Below are 21,734 nucleotides of genomic sequence, written 5' to 3'. Positions count from 1 at the left end.
CCTAAGAGCCATTTTCGTACCTTACGATGTCCGGACAGTTTTATCCTAAAGTATCTCCTACTATGTTTCGCTAACTGTGTTGTGTTCTGATGCATGTATATGATGAAGATTGACTGAAGTTCAATTAGATATCAGCTGTACAAGAGGCATGATATATGGCCACTTTAGACTAATAGTGAACTTATTCTCCAGATGTGGAATTCTATGCAGCCAAAATAGCATCATCCACAGAAAAGACAAAAGGACTCAGCAAGCTTGGGGAAATCCTAAGTTTCGAAGAATTACCAAAAAACAAAACTTTAGGGGGGAAAGAAAAACTCTAAGCAGGAACACCTCTTTGGGGACCGAACATGCACAGTTGGAACAGAATGATGGGAAGAGAAGATGAAAACTGGAAAGGGGGGATGCAATGTAGTATCTGAGAAAAGGAAAAGCCATACCTGGCCAGCACCCAGAAGAGGGGCACGCCACACTGCAATGTCTTATTCCACTTGTGTCTATTAACAGTCAGCACTTAACTCTCATTCTTCAAAATCTTTTTCATTCACTCCTCTCTTGCTGCAGAGGGCAGGACTACGCCTACAGGCCATGCCCCTGACTATGCATGTTCAGCTGAACATGTGAGAAAGACCTCTAGAGACAGGCCTTCAATAACGTTTCATGGAACTTCATGAAAAAATCTATAGAAAGAACAGGACTTGGTGAAAATATTAGTAGAGGGGTATTGAGGCAATATATCAGAATCAGAGAGCCAAACTGATCCTTAACGACGAGATAACTGAAGAATTTAAGATAGGCAAGGGGAGCAGGCAAGGCTGTTCTCTCTCACCATTACTATTTATTATAGCTGTACCCGGCCACGCGTTGCTGTGGTTCAGTCAGGGGCCCCGTTTCCCAGGACAGGTGTATGAGGTAACGACAGACCTCTCTGTTGTCCCTGATGGGTGATGTCATCTTCCCCACATGACATCACCCTCCACCCCAACCCCCCCTCTCCCCCTCCGATACCGTATTCACATTTTGGGAAGGGTTGTCTGCTTCCCCTGCGGATCCCAGTGGGCGAGGGGGCAGACGGACCAGGTGGAGTTCCTTATTGAAGGTGGACATGGGAAGGGCGGGTGGGAGAGGGGAGGCGGCGGCAGGACAGGATCCAGCCCCCGGTCTCCCAGAAGGAGCTGGCAACCGTATACACATTTTGGGGAGGGTCGCCCGCTTCCCCCGGCGGATCCCGGTGGGGGAGGGGGCAGGCGGACCAGGTGTAATTCCTTATGGGAGGTGGGTAGGTCGAGGGTGGGTGGGAGAGGGTAGGTGGCAGCGGCGAAGGGACAGGATCTGGCCCCCGGTCTCCCAGAAGGACCCACCACCCACCTGCTGCCAGTACCCTCTACACGTTTGCGCCGGAAGGACGCCACCACATACCCCAAGGTGTCCTGGGAGTAAAAAATTTACTATAGCATGTGTTGCTTTGACATCCAACAGATGGCACTATTTTCCCACAAAAACATGTTTTTACCTGTAACAGGTGTGACATCTATATAATCTAATTATATACAAACACTCCCGTATTCGAATGCAATGTTGTGTCAAAATTTCAAAGCAATCAATCAAGAACTTTCGGAGATTTTTGACTATGTACAAATGGGCATTTACATTTTTATTTATATAGATGGTACTAGAACTCTTAGCGATTCCAATGAGGAAAGATCCAAATATAAAAGGTATAACAGTGGGAAAGAAACCACATAAGATAAAGGCCTTCGCAGATAACTTGATTTTAACCACCGAAAATCCAGAAGACTGTGTTCTAAAAATATTAGAAGGAATTCTTGAATTTGGAAAAGTGGCAGGATTTAAATTAAACAAAAATAAGACCAATATGTTAGCAAAAAATATGACAATGCAGAAAAAAGAATTACAGAAGATATTACAAAACTAAGTACCTGGGAATCTGGCTGACGAACAAAAATAGTAACTTATTCAATGATAATTGCATAAAAATTTGGAAAGAAATCAAAAGAGATTTGGAGATTTGGAAAAAATTAAGATTATCACTTTGTGGCAGGATATCAGTAGTAAAAATGAATGTGTTGCCTAAAATGATGTTTTTATTTCAAATGATACCAATTATTGGAGGGGTGGGATGTTTCAAATTATGGCAAAAAGATCTATCAAAATTTATTTGGCAGTATAAAAACCAACAATTAAACATAAACTTTTAATAGATAAAAAATAGAGGTGGATTGGCATTGCCTGATTTAAATTTGTATTATGATTTGGTTTGCCTAAATTGGTTAAAAGAGTGGATAATATTACAAGATGGAGACTTTCTGGACCTGGAAGGGTTAAATAACCGTTATGGGTGGCATGCTTATTTAGGATATGAAAAGGTGAAAATCCACAGGGGATTTCTTAATCAAATCATAAGAAAATCGATATATAGAGTATGTAAAATATAAAGAATTACTGGAACCTAAGACACCCTGGTGGATTTCACCCTTAGAAGAGACAACGGTAAAAAAGAAAAACATGGAACTAAATTGGGCTACATATAAGGATTTATTAAAAGATAAAGACAATTAAGTTGATATTAAAAGACTACGAGGAAATAAAACAACACTTAACAGGGTAGATTCAGTATCACCAACTAAACCAGGCATCCCCAAACTTCGGCCCTCCAGATGTTTTGAACTACAATTCCCATCTTCCCCGACCACTGGTCCTGTTAGCTAGGGATCATGGGAGTTGTAGGCCAAAACATCTGGAGGGCCGCAGTTTGGGGATGCCTGAACTAAACGAAGTGTTCAAGGCAGACAAGAAAAAGGCTTTCCAAATGAAATCTCATTACTTGATAAAGAGTTATTACAAAATAAGACAAAGGTAATTTCTGAACTGTATGAAACACTACTTGAATGGGAGGTTAACGACGAACAAGAAAAAGAGATTTTCTGCGGAAATCGTGATAAATGTCCTGGTGAATCAGATGAAAGATTTATCTTGTCTTATCCTCCATGAATCCAAAACCATGATGTTCAAAAAAATCTCTCAAGAAAAAATTCCTTCCAGTAGCACCTTAGAGACCGGTGCTACTGGAAGGATTTTTGTTTGTTTGTTTGTTTTGACTACGTCAGACCAACACGGCTACCTACCTGTCTCAAGAAATAAGTTGGAAGGGACCCCGAGAATCATCTAGTCCAACCCCCTGTAATGCAGGAATCTCAACATGAGGCCTCGAATCCATTTTGAAATCATACTAGACCCTGCTTAGCTTTGCATACTAGACCCTGCTTAGCTTTGCAAATGTGCTAGCAGTTTTATTGCTACTCTTTTGACGTGAGAAGAAATTTGGGGGCAAGGTTACAGGGTGCATATTTACCCTAATGGGTTTTTGGGTGAAGCTTGGGCATGCTTTAAAAAATCCAGAATTGAGAAAACTGGGTTAGATACCATAAACCTGCCTCTTTGACCATATGTTCTTGAAGGAATAAAAAAAGCTCTTGTGTAATCAATCTTATGCTGGAGAAGCCTATTTTTCATGAGGCTCTAATTGAACTTTCCTTCTCTCTTTTAAGAAGCTATTACTGACGTCAAGGTCCCACAGACTTGCAGGGAGGGCGGACTTAATTGAAATAAAGACATGTAGGCAGCATTACAAAACTGCCAGCTCACTTCTCTGCACTTTGTAACAAAGCCTATATGCTGCTATGAATAAAATAGAAAATGTGACTGAATAAAGCAGATCAGATTATTAGTGGCTCATTGCCATTTGTTTGTTCTAAAAGAAAGACAAGTCAGGATCTTATACTTCCATATCTACACTTCAAACTCATTGTTGTTTAGTCATTTAGTGACTCCATGGACCATAGCACGCCAGGCACTCCTGTCTTGCACCGCCTCCCGCAGTTTGGTCAGACTCATGTTGGTAGCTTCGAGAACACTGTCCAACCATCTCGTCCTCTGTCGTCCCCTTCTCCTTGTGCCCTCAATCTTTCCCAACATCAGGGTCTTTTCCAAGGATTCTTCTCTTCTCATGAGGTGGCCAAAGTATTGGAGTCTCAGCTTCACGATCTGTCCTTCCAGGGAGCACTCAGGGCTGATTTCCTTCAGAATGGATAGGTTTGATCTTCTTGCAGTCCATGGGACTCTCAAGAGTCTCCTCCAGCACCATAGTCTCCTCCAGTCAAACTCATTATTAGAGGTTATTCATGGTTTTCTTCAGCCCACAAACATATTTATCTCTATGACTCAAGTGTAGTTGGAAGGGATCTCGAGGGTCATTAGTCCAACCCCCTGCATTGCAGGAATCCTGCCCACAGTCGTCCCTGGGTGGGCTCAAACCACCAACTTTCTGGTTAACACCCATGACCCAAAAGAAGCAACAGCAACTTTCTATAACCCTTTCCTGCTTGCAGCTTGATCATCTGGGAATTTTCAGGGTTGCGGTTGTCTCCCCTTTTCCCAATTAGATTTATGATAGGCACTAAGTCACTTTTGATAGAAGGAAGTGCAAATACAGTATATTTGGACTGGATTGGGTGATATCTGGTTTTCAACATCACAATATATCACCAGCTAAACACAGTGATATTTCGATATATCATGATATCTGAGATAAGGCTGGAGCTATGTGGAGGTGAACATGGTAATCTGCTACTACTTATGGGTCTAATTCAAAAACTGCTAAAATTTTACTTACCTTTAACATATTGTTACAACTGCTATGTTATAGTACTACTGTAGCAATAATGTTTAAATTAGCACATTTTCTCTAAAATTAAAGTAATCAGTATATCAAAGGTAAGGTGAGAAAATGTTCCCTAATAATTTAACGACATTACTAAAGAAGAGAAAAAAACAATTCATTGTCACACTTTTAGCTATTCAAATAGAATTCACCACTGAGTCTTATACAATACATCCCACAACACCAGTTATTTGATTGACAGTGAACCCAAAATTTCACATTTAATATCAATATATTGATTTGTTATTAATAATAACAAATGACTGAAAAATCAAAGGGGTGAGAGGAGAATTGAGTTCTAGGGTTGGGAGTAGGAATGGAGGAGGAAATGGGGGGCATAACAAGGGGGAGAGACACAGATACAGATGGAGGGAAAGGGAAGAGGCTCAAAAGGCGGAGCAGGGCCCTTTTTTATTTTACTCTGAAGCAACTTGCAAGCCAACAACCATCTGGAGCAGGCATCCCCAAAGTGCGGCCCTCCAGATGTTTTGGCCTACAACTCCCATAATCCCTAGCTAAGAGGACCAGTGGTCAGGGATGATGGGAATTGTAGTCCAAAACATCTGGAGGGCCGAAGTTTGGGGATGCCTGATCTGGAGCATAGCTGCCAAGTTTTCCCTTTTCTCGCAAGGAAGCCTATTCAGCATAAGGGAAAATCCCTTTAAAAAAGGGATAACTTGGCAGCTATGATCTGGAGTGTATTTCCCCCCTGCTTGAACTGGGGAGGGGAGTGCTGGAGGTATGGGGCTGGCTGTGTAGGCTGGGTTAATATGAAACCTCTGGGCTGCTTCTGCCTCAACAGAAAGGCACACACAACAAACAAAGGGGGTCCCCCCTTTTATTCTGAAGCAAGTCCCAAGCCAAGCATCGGGGGGGGGGGGGGGAAGAGTTCCACAGACAACTAAGAAAGGGCTCCAAGCATCAGCTTGCTTTACAAATCTGAGCACACCAACAAATGGAGGTGGGGAGACAGACAATCACAGAGAGGGGGGGGGAAGAGAAGGTGGAGCAATGAAGGAAGCAATTTGCAGAGCATGGGAAGGGAGGGGGGGGAGATGAAGCAGCATCACACAGTTCCAGCCAAACATCTGTGTATTACAAATTCACAAAAATGTGTGTATTACAAATTCACTGATGAATTTTCATGAAGTATTTTTTAAAAATAAATGATGTAGAAATGTGGAGAAACCCATGCTGACTTTTAGTGATCACAACGTTCCTTTCTAGGTGCTCACAGACCGTTTGCTTAATGATTTGCTCTAGAATCCTTCCTGTTATTGATGTCAGGCTGACTGGGCGGTAATTGTTTGGGTCCTCTCTTTCCCCCTTTTTGAAAATAGGGACAACATTTGCCCTCCTCCAGTCTGCTGGGACTTCACCTGTTCTCCAGGAATTCTCAAAGATAACTGCCAGTGGTTCAGAAATCACCTCTGCCAGTTCTTTTAATACTCTTGGATGTAGCTCATCTGGCCCTGGAGACTTGAATACATCTAAACTAGCCAAGTATTCTTGTACTACCTCCTTACTTGTTCTGGGCTGTGTTTCCCCTGCTGAATCATCTGCTCCATATTCTTCAGGTCAGGCATTGTTTTCTTTTTTTGGAGAAGACTTGGAGAAGACTGAGGCATTCCCCCTGTTCGCATTTCACCATCTTCTCCTCTAAATGACCCCACTGTTTCCTTGTTCTTCCTTTTGCTACGGACATACCCATAAAAACCCTTTTGTTGTTTTTAACCTCTCTAGCAAGCCTGAGTTCACTCTGTGCTTTAGCTTTTCTGACTTTGTCTCTACACGTGCTGGCTATTTGTTTGAATTCCTCTCAGAAGAAACGCTGCAGGCTGCATTCCAATGAAGCTACGAGCACTGCCAAAGAACAGACGAATATCAGGGATTTCTTGCCTGACAATGACCTAAATGAGATCTGTAGAAACTTCCCTACCGCAAACAGCTATGATGTCCTTGCTCCTAGTACTACTCATGAGGAGCCTGCCGGCATTGTGGATGGCTCACAACTAGCCTCGAGCCTGTGTATGAAGGAACAGAATGAAAAGACTCATGAGTCCCCGCAAAAAACCTCACCTGAACTATCCCAGCCACCAGCCCAGTTAAACGAGGACCGAGAGGCATTGGAACTGCTAATCTGCCAGACTGAGTTGATAACACACACCACCACCAACTTATATAAAAGGCTGGATGGGATCGAAAAGAAGCTTGAAAAAGTCTTTGGCTTGTTCAGTTGCGCCCCCCCCCCACTTCCTCAGCTTAACAACATTGCAAATTCCGCTCACCCCTGCTCAAGTGTGCATGCACAAAAACAAGTAAGATGCCTGCCCAACCAAATCCAAAACTCGACCCTGCAACTCCAGAACAGCAAGCTTGCAGTACTGGTGGGAAACCACCCCTTGAACTATAACAAATGGGTGGATAAACACTCGGTCGCAAATTCCCTGACCCAGCTGTTGGGGCAGACACTACGCCCCATAGAGATCATGGACATCTCATAGTTGCCCTATGGACATTATATGAGACGTATGCTTATTAACTTTAGATCTGCCCATCTCGTTGCAAAGATTCTAAAACTAAAAAAACCGTACAAGAAAATGGTATATCTATTTTACAAGGGTATTTGCCAACCTGACCCAGGATAGGTGCTGCTTGTGTTGATGCTGGGCCTGCTGTGACCCTTCTAACACGTAGGACAATCTGTGCTTTGCTCAGTTTTTTTTAATACGAGGGGAGGGCAACTGGTGATCCCGGCACTAAAAGCTTTTGTTGGAAAAGTGATTCCCCAGATGCTATATGGGGTAGAACTCTGAAGGTGGAATCAGAAGCTGCTAGAACGGGCTTGAAATCTTTCAAACAAATTATCTCAGAAGAATTCTAGGCCTCCCTCAGAGTACTCCGACAGCTTTCTTAAGAGTGGAAGTAGGATTACTTTCCATGTCTGCCAGGGCCCACGTAATATTTCTGCGTTTTTTCATCAACCTCACAGATGCCTTGAACACCTTATTGGCTAAACAAGCCTTTGTAACTTTACAACACAATACTACTTGGCGTGTTAAGTGTGATCCTGTCCTCTGGGGTATTAGCCACCCCTCCCAATTTGGTGTCATCTGCAAACTTGCTCATGAAATACACAAAAGGCCAGAATGGATATTCTCCCACTTTCGTCCCTTGCGCTCCAGCCTTGCCCCTGCCATCCTTGGCTGTGTACATGCATAAAATCCTTGTGCCAAAAACACGTGGTTAGCCCCCCGGAAAAAAATACGAGGCAACCAACAACACAATTTTGGTTTATACACATAAGTCATATTCAGATGTGCTGTCCATCTGTAGATAGCCAGCAGGGCTGGCCCACCCATGAGTTGACCATCTCAGGTAGCAGGATTCACCAGGGCAGCAGATCCCAATGTCAATTCTTCTTCCCTCCCTTGTTTCTGATGTAGATCTTCTCTCATCCCCTTTCCCTGCTAGGAAGCTATTTTGGGGTCCACCTCAGGTGCCAAAATGATTTGGGCTGGCCCTTAGAGCCTGGGACAGTGGAAGTGAGAGTGGTTTGCTGGGTAGCCACAAAGGGATGGTGGAAAGTATTCTAGGCAAATGCAACAGCATAACAGAGGGCAAAAAAAATCTGAATTACAAAAGTGGGCTCTTCATCCATCAAGACCCTTCCTTCAAACCTATTTGCTCTATCGAGCAAGATCAGTTGTACAATGTTTTAAATCAGGGTGTACCGTATATGAGGTGGTGCATGTGGTACAAGAAAAACAACACATAAACTGCAAATTGTGGCAAAATGCAAATATACCTATTGCACATGGTTAATATTAGAAAACAGAAGGAGGTGGAGCAGAAAATGAGGCAGAGACGAATGATGGCATTTGCAGCACGCTGGAGGGTGGGGCATCCACGACTCACCCCTAATTATTAACATACCTGTACAGCTATTAATGTTCACATAGAACCCAATTTGTGACAATTTTCCTAGTTTGATATACTAATTAGTTTTTGCCCCATTTTATTCCCTTTTTACCGATAGGATAACTTGCACCCTGGAAACAGAGTCTGAAGAGTATAATCCCCATATATAGCAAAATAAAAAAAATCCTTCCAGCAGCACCTTAAAGACCAACTAAGTTTCTGAGTGATACCCCTCCCCACCCTTTCTCTACATATAAGCATCTGGGGACTTCTATTTCAGTGTATCTGAAGAAGTGTGCACGCACACGAAAGCTCATACCAAAATAAAAAACTCAGTTGGTCTTTAAGGTGCTGCTGGAAGGAATTTTTTATTTTGTTTCGACTACGTCAGACCAACATGCAGGGGCGTACCCAGGATCAAAACTGGGGGGGGGGAGCCATGGTCGTTCAGGGGCGGGGCCATGGCACGGGAGGGGAAGGGCAATGAATTGGGAATGTGGGCGGGGCTACAGGGCCAGCAGGCCCGAGGACACCTTGTGCTTCTGGGGCTGGCGGCGGCGGCGGCTACCCTGCTCGGCTGGAGAGGATGGGAGGCAGGGCCGTCCTTCCTATTGGGCTGACTGCCATGGTGAGCCAGGCCGCCCGCCCAGCAGGGGACACATCAAGGGGGCATACAGAGCTGCCCACGCCTCCGCCTCGCCGGCTCCGCTCCTTTTCTGCTGGGCTGGCGAGTGAAGGAGATGCGGCTCCCCGCATTGGCTGTTGCTGCTTTTGCTCAAGGGCGGCGGCAGCCGGCGGACATAAGGAGAGGCGCCCCCACAGGGGACGGGACGGGACAGCCGGCTGCCGGTGTCTTCTCCGCCGGACTGCTCTCGGCTCCTGCCATGCTCGGGCCGCACAGACAGAGCTCTCCCCGCTTGCTTGCTCGCTGTCCAGCCTTTTGTGTGTCGTGGCGGCAAGAGCGAGGCCTGCCTCCCCCAGCAGCCGTCCGAGCCGAGCTGAGCCGTGGGCTGCATGTCAAGTGAGCAGCAGAAGCAGGAGCCGCCCCCCCCTTCCTCACCCTTGGAGGAGGGCCGGCGGGGCAAGACCAAGCAGCAGTCTGCCCCCCGCCCGGGAAGCCCAATTCCAGCAGGAGAGCTCTGGCCCTCAGCTCCAACAGCTTCGCCTGCGGCTGAGGGAAACCTGCGCCCACCCGGGCGAGGCTCCCTCGCTTCCCCCTGCGGTTTCCTAATGCCTCCCCGCCCCTCACTAAAGCAGCTGGGGGAGCCTAGGTGGGGCAGAGGGAGAGGCAAAGCCACCGCTTCCCGCCCACAGAGGCGTTGCTCGGGGCGAAGCAGCAGCATGTCCTACCGCAGGGCCTGAGGAGCAAGCAAGAAGGAGAGACGCCCGTACTCCGAGAGGGTTACACACACACACTCACGCACACGCGCAGAGCCACACGCCGACCTGGCAAGGGCGGGGGAAGAGCGTGCTCTGCTTCAGCAGCTGCCTCATCACCACTGGCAGCAACAGCAGCAGGAGGACGCCAGTGCCCACAGGCGCCGCAGCCGCCGAGCCTACTCCTGGGACCCGGGACCACATTTCCCACTCCTGCCAGTCCCAGCCAGCAAGCCAGCCAGCTGCCGGCTCTCCTCTCGCATTCCCTTTCTCCTCTTTCTCCAAACACGCAAAAAAAACCCAACATCCCTCGGCCCGCTTGTTGCGTCTTCTTATAGGACCCCGGCGGCGCTCGTCAGGCGAAACCGAGCCTGATTGGTGGAGCCTCCGTGCTGCCTCGCACTCTTTTCCCCGGCCCCTCCTCTCGCGCTGCGCGATGGCTGACTGCAAGTTGCGCAGCGCTACTGCTCCGCCTCGGAGAGAGAGCCACTTGTCGTCACTCATCGGGCTCTCCCATGCGCAGCGGAGAGGTCTGGGCCGGCTTCGGGGGGCAGCTGCCCCCCTGCCCCGTGGTGGGTACGCCTACGCCAACACGGCTACCTACCTGTAACCCCATATATAGCAATTGCAGTTTAATTTGGAGCATACAAATTAATCATAAGTCTCTGCAAGAGTCATGTTTAAGGTATGCATTGGTCAGGGAGCAGCCCAGCAGTGCAAGAACAGACGACTCTTAATAATAATAATTTTGTTTCAACTACGGCAGACCAACACGGCTACCTACCTTTATCAAGAAATATAAAAACAGTGGCTTCTTATTTCTATATGAAGACATATTTGAAATTTATTTCAAACCATCTTTCAATCTTTCGGAAGCTCAAATATTCGGCTGCCTGATGGGAAAGGAGGAAACAGGATCATACTCTGACTTGTCCCTTATCCCACCCTGGCAAGCACATTGGACTACATTTGTGAATAAGGAAACCTAGAAAAGGGTTAGAGAAGGAGCATTTTATAAATGTTTAGGGAAGCTGTTAATGTTTGATTTCTGTGTTTTAATGTTTTGTTGGAAGCCGCCCAGAGTGGCTGGGGGAACCCGGCCAGATGGGCGGGGTATAAATAAATAATAATAATCATCATCATCATCATCATCTCTGAAAAAGAAGGAGGCCTGTGCCTGTCTCATGCTCTGGAAACTGGGAACAAAGGAACAGTGGTGAAAAGATTCTGCCATTAACTACAGTACCGGTCTTGAAAGATCTACATTGGCTCAGAGTACGTTTTCGAGCACAATTCAAAGTGTTGGTGCTGACCTTTAAAGCCCTAAACGGCCTCGGTCCAGTATACCTGAAGGAGTGTCTCCACCCCCATCGTTCTGCCCGGACCCTGAGGTCCAGCACCGAGGGCCTTCTGGCGGTTCCCTCATTGCGAGAAGCCAAGTTGCAGGGAACTAGGCAGAGGGCCTTCTCGGTGGTGGCGCCCGCCCTGTGGAACGCCCTCCCAACAGATGTCAAAGAGGAAAACAACTACCAGACTTTTAGAAGACATCTGAAGGCAGCCCTGTTCAGGGAGGCTTTTAATGTTTAATAGAGTATTGTGTTTTATTTTTCTGTTGGAAGCTGCCCAGAGTGGCTGGGGAGACCCGGCCAGATGGGCGGGGTATAAATAATAAATTGTTGTTGTTGTTGTTGTTATTACTACTACTGCTCTGGGGATGTTCTTGTCTCTTTTGTGGCTTGCTTTGTTTAGGGGCAGTGCTCTTGATGGGAGGCTGTGTTAGTGGACAGCTTTACTGTTGTTGTTATTCTCTCTTTGTGAGTGCCACCCTCCTCATCCACAGGCACCACCAAGCTGTGTGCTGGACCACAACCAACATTAGCCAGGAGTCAGTGGCTGACACATCAGGCCTTATTTATTAACCATGTTTCCTCCTTCCTCTTCTCAGGTGCTTTAATGGTTGCCAAGGAGACCTGTCAGTGCTGTCAACAGGATAGTCTTGATTCTAGAATCCTGGAAGGTAAATCTCAGCTCAGTTGGTCATTCACCTGCTCCATGAGCAAAAGTGGAGCTTCGGTAAATTAAGTGCCCCAGTCCAGTGACAAAAGATCAAGGTAACAGCTGAGTAACAATTGGGTATGCACCACCTATTTATTTGTTTGTTTAATTAAAGTGTCAGTTTAGACTGTATTAAGGGCACAGTAAGGGCACTGGGTGCTAGGAACGAAATCCTGAAAACAAAAAAGAGTTCAGGAGCTAAATTCTAGGAGTAATGAACCAGCAGAAGCCTAGTTTTCAGATCTACTCAAACAGCAGTGGGGTCTTGAAGGGCCCCCACTATGATATATACAAAGTCTCCAATTGCCACAAAAATGCCAAGACCTTCATGAAAACCCTTAAGCCATCATGGCTTCTCACTTTGTCATGCAGAGTCCCGAATTCCCAAATGCAAGCCTCAAAAAATCTCAAATCTTTCTCCACCTTTTTGATTCATTGATCCTTCCACCTTCTGGCCAGGGAAAGAGAGAAGCAGCAATTCTCATTTGCATGCTCTTATGAGCTGCTCAGTAACACTGTGCAAAACAGGGAGGGTCTGCTCTGCGTTCAAACCTCTTAGGTCCCTACCCAGTTTCTTTGCATTGCTGCCTCACCTTTCATTGCCAGTTTCATTTGGAAACCTGAAGTATCTCTGAGCCACCGCCACCTGTGTGTGTAGCGGGCATTTCCTCTTTGACTCCTGCTTCAAGAGAGATGTAGAGCAGTGTTTCCCAACCTTGTGCCTCCAGATGTTTTGGGACTACAACTCCCATCATCCCTAGCTAGCAAGACCAGTGGTCAGGAATGATGGGAATTGTAGTCCGAAAACAGCTGGAGGCACAAGGTTGGGAAACACTGATGTAGAGACATCTGATCCTGCAGCTTGGCTCTCTCTATGGCTTAAAACAAATCAGACTACGGTAGATCCCTAGAGAGAAAGGGGAGTGTGGAGGTGGGGAGAGGTCATCCAAAGCAAAAACACCTCCCTCCAAAGCCCCTTCTTGTCTGGCTTCTCATGTAGAAGGGGGAAAGGCATTGATCTGTCCCATGAGCTGAATTGGTGGGACCTTCTTAAATCTGATGTGAGTCTTCCCATTTTGTACATTTGGGTGAAGGGGAGTCCCAGGACAGCTGGGGGAGGGAATACCTGGGAGGGGGAGGGAGGCTGTATGAGTAGCTGATCTATCCAGGATTCACCACAGCACCAGGTTGTTGCAGTCACTAACAGATTCCTAATTTTCTCAGAAGTTTAAAACACGAAAAAATGAAACTTTATGTATCCTCAAACGCAAAGGTTTGCATGTCCTTGGTCCCCAAAATAAACATTGGGATACCTCATATCACATACCTGCACAATCGCAACAATAACGGTTACTCAAAGTTGTCATGCTTCCAAATTACTCATAAATGCATGAATGACATCGCAGTCTACACACACACACACACACAGAGAGAGAGTTAGAGTTAGAGTTTTATGTTTATTGATTTGGGGTTTTCTCCCCCCCCCTCAGGCTTCCCTGAAAACAATACATGAATTCAAATATTTTTGTGCTTAAAATGCTGCAGTATTGTGTGTTTCCTCTAATAACTTTTGTACTTGACTAGGAGGAAATGCTCAAGCAGTGATAATGGTGCAGAATAGATGTCCCTAGTTTCACCTGAGGAATGTTGGAGGGTATGCAGAAGGTATCATCTTAATTGAGGCACCCACTCATATGTATGTGAGATGGCAGGATGGCTCCTCTATGATGGCTGCTACCATCAGGGTTTTAAATACTTAGGAGTAAAAATAGTTAATTTCCTCCAAGATTGTTGTCTGATTAATCAGGGCACCTCACCTTGTTAAACAAAAGTTTTTAATTGATTAACCAATTAATTGTCTAAACACTGCAGCCCTGCCATTAATGAGGCTGGATCAAGATGCACTAAATTACTTTCATTAGGATTGCTCCGAATAAATCAATGGAACCATTTAAGAAGAGTCTGGTCCATTAACTGAAATAAACAGAGTCATGAAAGGCACAAGTGGGCAGAGAGCAAGGAAGATATAAGGCTGTCAGGGTAGACAAAAAACAAACACATCGCCCTAGCTTCGAGTTTCACAGTCTCTATATGCACAGTGTCCTCCTGAGCTTAGCTCCAGGATTCAAGGCATTTTCACTGAGATCTCCTGACAGCCTGCTTGTTTCATGAGCCATTTGTCTTTTTGTTGCATGGCCAATGCTTCACACAATCCGCATAGCCAGCTTCTCTGTATTCCACATTTTGCAGACAAGAGACATGTCAAAAAAGAAGCAGGACTTTCTTCATGCACATAAACACAAAGCAACTGAGGCAGGGTGTTGCCATCAGAAGAAAAAAACTTGGCTGCACTTGAGAAGAAGAGTCCAATTAAGACTGTATTCACTCTCCCATTTGCTGTGAGTTTCCAGTGCTGGGTTTTTAATCCGTGTTCACACAATGTTATCCAAATGTTTATATATTCTGTACTTTGTTAAAAATGACTACCGTTTGATGTGTTGTTTCTTAAACCAGCTTCACACCAACTGGAGTCCTTAATCCTTTCCTTATTAATGTCTATCCAAGACATGAAACCTTTGCATAGGGTCAAGGAGGTCCCCACCCATCAATGCCCCCCTGGCGTGAACACAAACAGAAACAAATATAGCAGCTGGGGGGGGGGGAGAGAGAGAGCTGTAAGAAACAACAACTTCACTGTGCTCTAAGGCAGTAATCTGAACACACCCTTTAATTTCATTGAGGCTTTGTTCTCATGGCCATCACAGCATACCCATATACCACACCCTGCAACTGTCCTGGGAAAACCAGGACATCCCATTTTTTCACATGAGAGGACAGCAGCCATTTTGGGTGCTGTGATCTCACACAAACTCCCCCTGAACAAAAAGTGCTTTTTTTCAGGGCCACCCTCTCACGTAGGTCACATGACTCACCCAGGAGCACAACCTGGAAAACATGCATCCTGGTTTCCGGCCTGGATATGTTGGAGGGTATGATATACAGAATGTCGTGGATGCTAAGGGTTTAGCCCTTGAAAGAGCTGTTAGTGCCAGGGGTCAGCTGTATCCTGCATGTCCTTTTTCTCAACAGGCTTAAACCACAATATCTACTCCACAGTACCAGCAGGTTTCTGGGGCGCGGGTAGCACTGTGGTCTAAACCACTGAGCCTAGGGCTTTCTGATCAGAAGGTCCGTGGTTCGAATCCCCGCGATGGGGTGAGCTCCCCCGTTGCTCGGTCCCAGCTCCTGCCAACCTAGCAGTTCGAAAGCACGTCAAAGTGCGAGTAGATAAATAGGTACCACTCTGGCAGGAAGATAAACGGTGTTTCCATGTGCTGCTCTGGTTTGCCAGCTGCGGCTTTGTCATGCTGGCCACATGACCTGGAAGCTATACGCCGGCTCCCTCGGCCAATAAAGCGAGATGAGTGCCGCAACCCCAGAGTCGGTCACACCTGGACCTAATGGTCTGGGGTCCCTTTACCTTTACCTTTACCAGCAGGTTTCAGAACAGCGGTGGGGAACCTGTGGCCCTCCAGATGTTGATGGACTCCCTCAGCCAGAGTCAGCATGGCCAGTGGTCAGGAATGATGGGAAGTGGAGTTCAACAACATCCAGGAAGCCAAAGGCTGTGCACCCCTGCCTGCTCTAAGAGAATAAGACACTATTATGAACCCAGGGGACTTTGGAAATGGGAAGTTTTGTGCAGTAATACTAGGGCTGCACATTTAAATCAATTAACTGAAACAATTGCAGAAAGAGAGCAAAGAGAGCCACGTTAGGTCCTATAAATACAGTTGGCATCACCTTCAGAAGTATGGCACACATCAGATGAAATAAAGTGTTCCTGAAAGGTCCTGTCAAGAGGCAGACCTTTTGCAGTGGTCCTTTACCTTTCCAAGATGTGCATGAAATTGTAATGCAATAATAAAAGCGCTCCCGAGGCTAGATAAAGTTGCTTCAATGCCACAAGCTCTGCGTTGGCCTTCAGCGAGCTAAGCCTCCATTACAAATTGCCCTGAATTATTTTGGTGGAGACCAAGAAGCAAAAACATTTGAGCTTGAGATTATTGAACAATCTGCTGCCATACATGCACCCTCCCAGCAAAGATGAAATGGCACATCACACTCACTAGGTGAACAGTAAAGGTAAAGGTAAAGCGACCCCTGGCCATTGGGTCCAGTCGTGGCCGACTCTGGGGTTGTGCGCTCATCTCGCATTATTGGCCGAGGGAGCCAGCGTACAGAGTGGGTGGCAGCAGCGGGCGGCGGGGGGTTGCCAGGGCCGCATAAAGGAGCCCCTGCGGACCTTAGTTTGGGGAAGCCTGGGCCAGAGCATCATCAGCTTCAAGGCCATGCTAGATGTGTTAGCAAAAAAGTAAACTTGTTTAAACACAGAATTGTCCCAATTACATGGAGAAAAGGAGTGGGCCCTGATTTTAAAAGCAAAAAAAGGTGAGTGTGGAGTACACCCTTCCCGCGCTCCAGTTTATCTCCTGACAACTTCTCCAAAGTGCCATTCTCCATAATCCAGCTCCAATAACGGCCGGGCAAAAAGCACTTGGGAAGAGGTACTATGAGAGGGAAGCCATGAAAGGGAGAAAGTTCCTGCATTGCTCAGGGCCCCTCCAGACTGATCTTTTATTTCAGATGTATTATGTGACACATTTTTGATGATAGCACATTAGTGGTGAAATTATTCTGCTTCAGTTTGTTCTGTGAGACTTTCCTGATGAAGCCACATTATTGCTGTCAGGGATGCCGCTGTGCAGCAAAGGCTGGACAAAAATAAACCAGAACATTGATGGCATCTAAAGTTATAGGATTTCATCATGACTTTATGGAATATTCACTGGCTAGAAATGAAACAGTGGACCACTGCAAAAGGTTTGTAGGCAAACAACCAGTACTGAATGATGGGTTGTGTGTTACTGCTCCCATAGCATCATGAGCACAAATCATCATGAATGTGCAACACAACAGATGCCCGGAGGAGCCCTAATGCACCCCATTTTTGTTTCAAATCAGATCCCTCACCACACTTTCTACATCACTAAGGCTGTTCCATATTTAAGGTTACAGATCTACCATAATCACATTTAGCTTATCTCTCATGTTCTTCCCCCAAAACATTCTCTAAGAGAAATGTTACCAGCTTTCAAAACTCTTCGAAATTCACTTCAGACCCAATTATCCAACATTTCCCAGCACTTAATATATGTTTGTTCAAAAACAGACATGGGTAGGTAAAACATTCATGAGATGCACATGTGATTTCATCACCGCCAGAAGAATTATTTAGCATCTGTAATCTACTTAAAGAGCATCTCAAAAGTAAAATCATGAGGAGTAATTTTGGAATGCATCAAACAGCGTTTTTAGGAGGATGAAGGTGAAAATCAAGCTTGATTGTGTGCAGTGCCGTAGTGTGAAATGATGGGGGGCGTCGCCCTGGGCACATTGTCGGGAAGCCTGGCTCTGGCATGCAAGGGAGCTGCCAAGGCAGCTTCCTTGTACCCAGAAAGGTGGCAGGCAGTCCTCTGTTGTGGGGACACCTGATTGCACCCCCTCCTGACAGTGTGCCCAGGGCGATGGTCACATGCAATAAAAGATAAGTCTGGAGGGGCCCTGAGCAATGCAGGAACCTTCTCCCTTTCATGATTTCCCTCTCTTGGTACCTCTTCCCAAGTGCTTTTGCTCAGCCAGTATTGGAGCTGGGCAACAGGTTGGGGGGGGGAGCCAGATTTTTACATTGCACAGAGCGCTCCTCCCCTCCCCCAAACGGCTGCTGCGCCAGGAAGCACCCAGTTACCCATCCACAGGGTCCGTTCCCCTCTGACATCTGCCCAGAAGAAAGAGCTGCTGCTGCCCCCTGAAGTAAAGGAAATGCAATGCAGGCTGAGGCGGAGATGCTCTTTCTGAGGAGGCAGAGTGTTGTGATGCCGGCTGGCTGAGGCTCAGACCCTGCGCTGCTGGGAGTGGACAAAGAGGGAGCTGTCTCCAAGCAGAGCCTGGGAGCAGCATTGTGTAATACAACCATAATCCGTTCCAGAGGTCCGGTTGTAAACCAAAACAGGTTCTAACCCAAGGCGCATTTTCGCCAATGGGGCCTCCCCCCCCCAAAATGGGTTGTAATCCCCAAAAAAAGGGACATGCACTTCCAGGTTTGACGTGGTTGTAATCCAAAACAGTTGTAATCCAAAGCAGTTGCAAACCAAGGTACCACTGTAGGTACAGTGGAACCTCGGTTTATGAACACCTCGGTTTATGAATTTTCGGTTTATGAACGCCGCGGACCCATCTGGAACGGATTAATTCATTTTCCATTACTTTCAATGGGAAAGTTTGCTTCAGTTTATGAACGCTTCAGTTTATGAACAGACTTCCGGAACCAATTACACCCATGCTTCAGTTTATGAACGCTTCAGTTAAAGTACTCCGCGGACCCGTCTGGAACGGATTAATCCACTTTCCATTACTTTCAATGGGAACGTTCGCTTCAGTTTATGAACACTTCAGTTTATGAACAGACTTCCGGAACCAATTGTGTTCATAAACCGAGGTACCACTGTACACTCTTTGACTCACTGCTATATGTCAGGGATGTCCAACAGGTCGATCACGATCTACTGGTCGAACCCTACAAGGTTTTGGTCGATCGCGGTTGATTGCTGGCCCTCTTCCGACCCAGCCCCCTCGCCCCGCCCTGCCCTCCATTGTTGGAGAACAGAAGACGGAGTTTACAAACCGAGGCTGTTTGTCCCCCAGCAATCCTTCGGTGAGTTGCTGTTTCTCTTTGACCCCTAAATAATGTAAAAAAGTTGCACCCGCCTTCCAAAAAGAAAAAGCTCACACAACAAATTTGACCTGAATGGGGGTAGATCACTGCCAGTTTTTAATTCTGTGAGTAGATTGCAGTCTCTTGAAAGTTGGCCACCCCTGCTAATGTTTGTATCAATCATTCTTAGTGTTCTATATAAGAAAAGGAGAAAAGGTTGCAAAAGAAGCAACTGCTTTGGGAGGAATACAAAATTCCCCTAAAGTGATTGTTCCCTCAGGGAACAATTTTGGCTTGCCAGATGGAATGATCTCTGCTTTCCACCCCCACCCCACCCCGATGTGCTGTTCTGGGTGTTCTCCCGACACCCATGAGCCCATTTCAGGGGTGCATGGGAAGGACCAATTGAAAGTTCTCAAAGGATAGTTTTACAGAAAACTACGGTAGGAGTCTCATACCCAGGGTTGCTTGGGAATTCAAAGACACAAAAATTTTAATGCAGTTTTGAAAGGCTCAGGCCACAATGTTGATTCAAAATGGCACCCAACTGTACCCAAGCATAGGTGAAAACGTGCTCCTTGATCTCAAGCACCATCAGGCAAAATTTGGTTAAAATCAGTGCAATTTCAAAAGGTTTGGTCTGCCATCTTGATTCAAAATGGTACTCAATTGTGTCCATGGATAAAAACCCTGCTCCTTTATATCAGAATCCATTGTGCAAAATTTGGATAGGATATCTTAAGATGTGTACAGATGCATAGCAAACAAAAAACTTTCCAAAACATACAGTAGAAGGCAGAAGTGGTCCCACAAAATGAGCATGTCATTTAACTGATTGTCTGTGGCCAAGACAGAAAACATGTGAGATCATTAGAGGAGATTGCATTATGTTAATATACAAATTAGCAACCGCGCAAGAAAACTAGAACACAAAGATTTCCTCCCTCTCTGATAAAAGTCCTGAGAAGACTTGCTTACAATTCAAGTTCCACAGAGAATAGTGGGACTTCAGTCTTAAGTATGTGTGGTCAAGATCATACTAAAAGTCTGGTAGGAGAATTTCTCAGTCACATGAGATTCATTACAAATGATCAAAGAGCCACATGGAGAAAAGAAACAAGACTGGCCTTAGATTCCATTGCAGGCTGCAATAGACCCTTCCATCTGTAAATACTACGCTTGGGCTCACTTTTATTCAGAAAGGTCATTTCCCACGTTGCCAATTAACAATACATGAAACCACAACAAATCCAGAAATGAGATGTGAAAATGAATGAGCACAGATAATGAGGTTAGAAGACATCTAGTGCAACCTTTTCAGACTTGGGACCAGTCTTTAACTGACTATAAATGAATTATTTTATTTCACAATAGTATAAATCTCCTGCCTGCCCCTCCCCCAAAATGTTCACTAATTTTATTTGAAATCCTAAAATAAAGAAGAAAGTAGTTATGGTATCAATTTGTGTGACCCTTTGTAAGTACAAGCATAAGTCATTTGTGCAGCCTAAACCTTGGTCATAGGACTCAGCTATACAACTGCAAATATAAAGTTTTACGTGCATTATACAAATGTGACACCTAATTGAACTGATGAGCTAATGACAAAATCCATATACAGTTTTACCTCGGGTTACGGCCGCTTCAGGTTGTACGTTTTCAGGTTGCGCACCGCGCCAAACCCGGAAGTCCCAGAATGGGTTACTTCCGGGTTTCGGTGCTCGCACATGCGCAAAACTGCATGTGCATGTGCAGAAGCACCAAATTGCGACCCGCGCGTGCGCAGATGTGGCGCTGCGGGTTGCAAATGCTGCGGGTTGCGAATGTGCCTCCTGCACAGATCATGTTCGCAACCCGAGCGTCCACTGTATACAACTTTTTCTTAAAAAGCATTTCACAACGTTTTTTTATATCAATGCAGATTCAGCCATAAGTGGTCTAATCTAGTGTGCACTTGAAACAGCTGTACAGGTGAGGGTGGATTATTTCTTAGTAGCTTCCACTGAATTCTATGGAACAAGAGAAACTGGCTGAACTTAGAGACAGAAAGTATGTCCAGTGCCCTAGACACGAGGGTCACTAGCCTTGGTTATGCTGGTCAATGATCTCCGGTGGGCTAGCAACAAAGGTAAAAGCTATTCCCTAGTTTTGCTGGATCTCTCAGCGGCCTTTTGATACCATTGACCATGACATCCTTCTGGACTGTCTAGAGGGGTTGGGAGCTGGGGGCACTGTTATACAGTGGTTCCCCTCCTTCCTCCTGGGCCGTGTTCAGAAAGTGGTGTTGGGGGATGAGTGTTCAGACCCCTGGGCTCTCACTTGTGGGGTGCCTCAGAGGTCCATCATCTTCCCCATGCTCTTCAACATCTATATGAAGCTGCTGGGAAAGATCACCAGGGGATTTGGGCTGGGTGTTCATCAGTATGCGGGATGATACCCAGCTCTACCTCTCTTTTAAATCAGAACCAGTGAAGGCGATGAATGTCCTGCGTGAGTGTCTGGAGGCAGTTGTGGAAGCATGGCGGCTAACAGATTTAGGTCGAATCCTGACAAGACAGAAATACTGTTTTTGAGGGACAGGGGGTGGGGTGGGTGGGTGGTTGGGGGACCAGTATACCTGAAGGAGCATCTCCACCCCCACCATTCAGCCCAGACACTGAGGTCCAGCTCCGAGGGCCATCTGGCGGTTCCCTCATTGCGAGAAGTGAGGTTACAGAGAACCAGGCAAAGGGCCTTCTTGGTAGTGGCACCTGCCCTGTGGAATGCCCCCCCCCGATGTTAAGGAAATAAACAACTATGGTATCTGACTTTTAGAATACTTTTAAGTATTCTAAAAGCAGCCCTGTTTAGGGAAGTTTTTTATGT

General features: G+C 46.1%; 1 protein-coding gene across 3 annotated transcripts in view; it reads right to left on the bottom strand.

Annotated features, from left to right (window-relative positions):
* SLC24A3 (solute carrier family 24 member 3) overlaps nt 1-21,734 on the bottom strand; it is a 150,205-nt gene that overhangs the window by 72,266 nt on the left and 56,205 nt on the right. Inside the window, exon 2 of one of the 3 annotated variants that reach the window (XM_060278158.1) lies at nt 6,681-6,765. The exons of the other annotated variants lie outside the window; for them this stretch is intronic. Within the exon in view, the coding sequence (XP_060134141.1) occupies nt 6,681-6,720 (40 nt within the window). The 5' untranslated portion in view covers nt 6,721-6,765. The remainder of the gene's footprint in view (nt 1-6,680; nt 6,766-21,734) is intronic. 3 annotated transcript variants of the gene reach the window in all.

The sequence above is a fragment of the Zootoca vivipara genome, chromosome 8, assembly GCF_963506605.1.
Source record: "Zootoca vivipara chromosome 8, rZooViv1.1, whole genome shotgun sequence".
NCBI lineage: Eukaryota > Metazoa > Chordata > Lepidosauria > Squamata > Lacertidae > Zootoca > Zootoca vivipara.
Note: the sequence above shows the minus strand (reverse complement) of the source record. Positions and strands in the feature narration are given on the sequence as shown.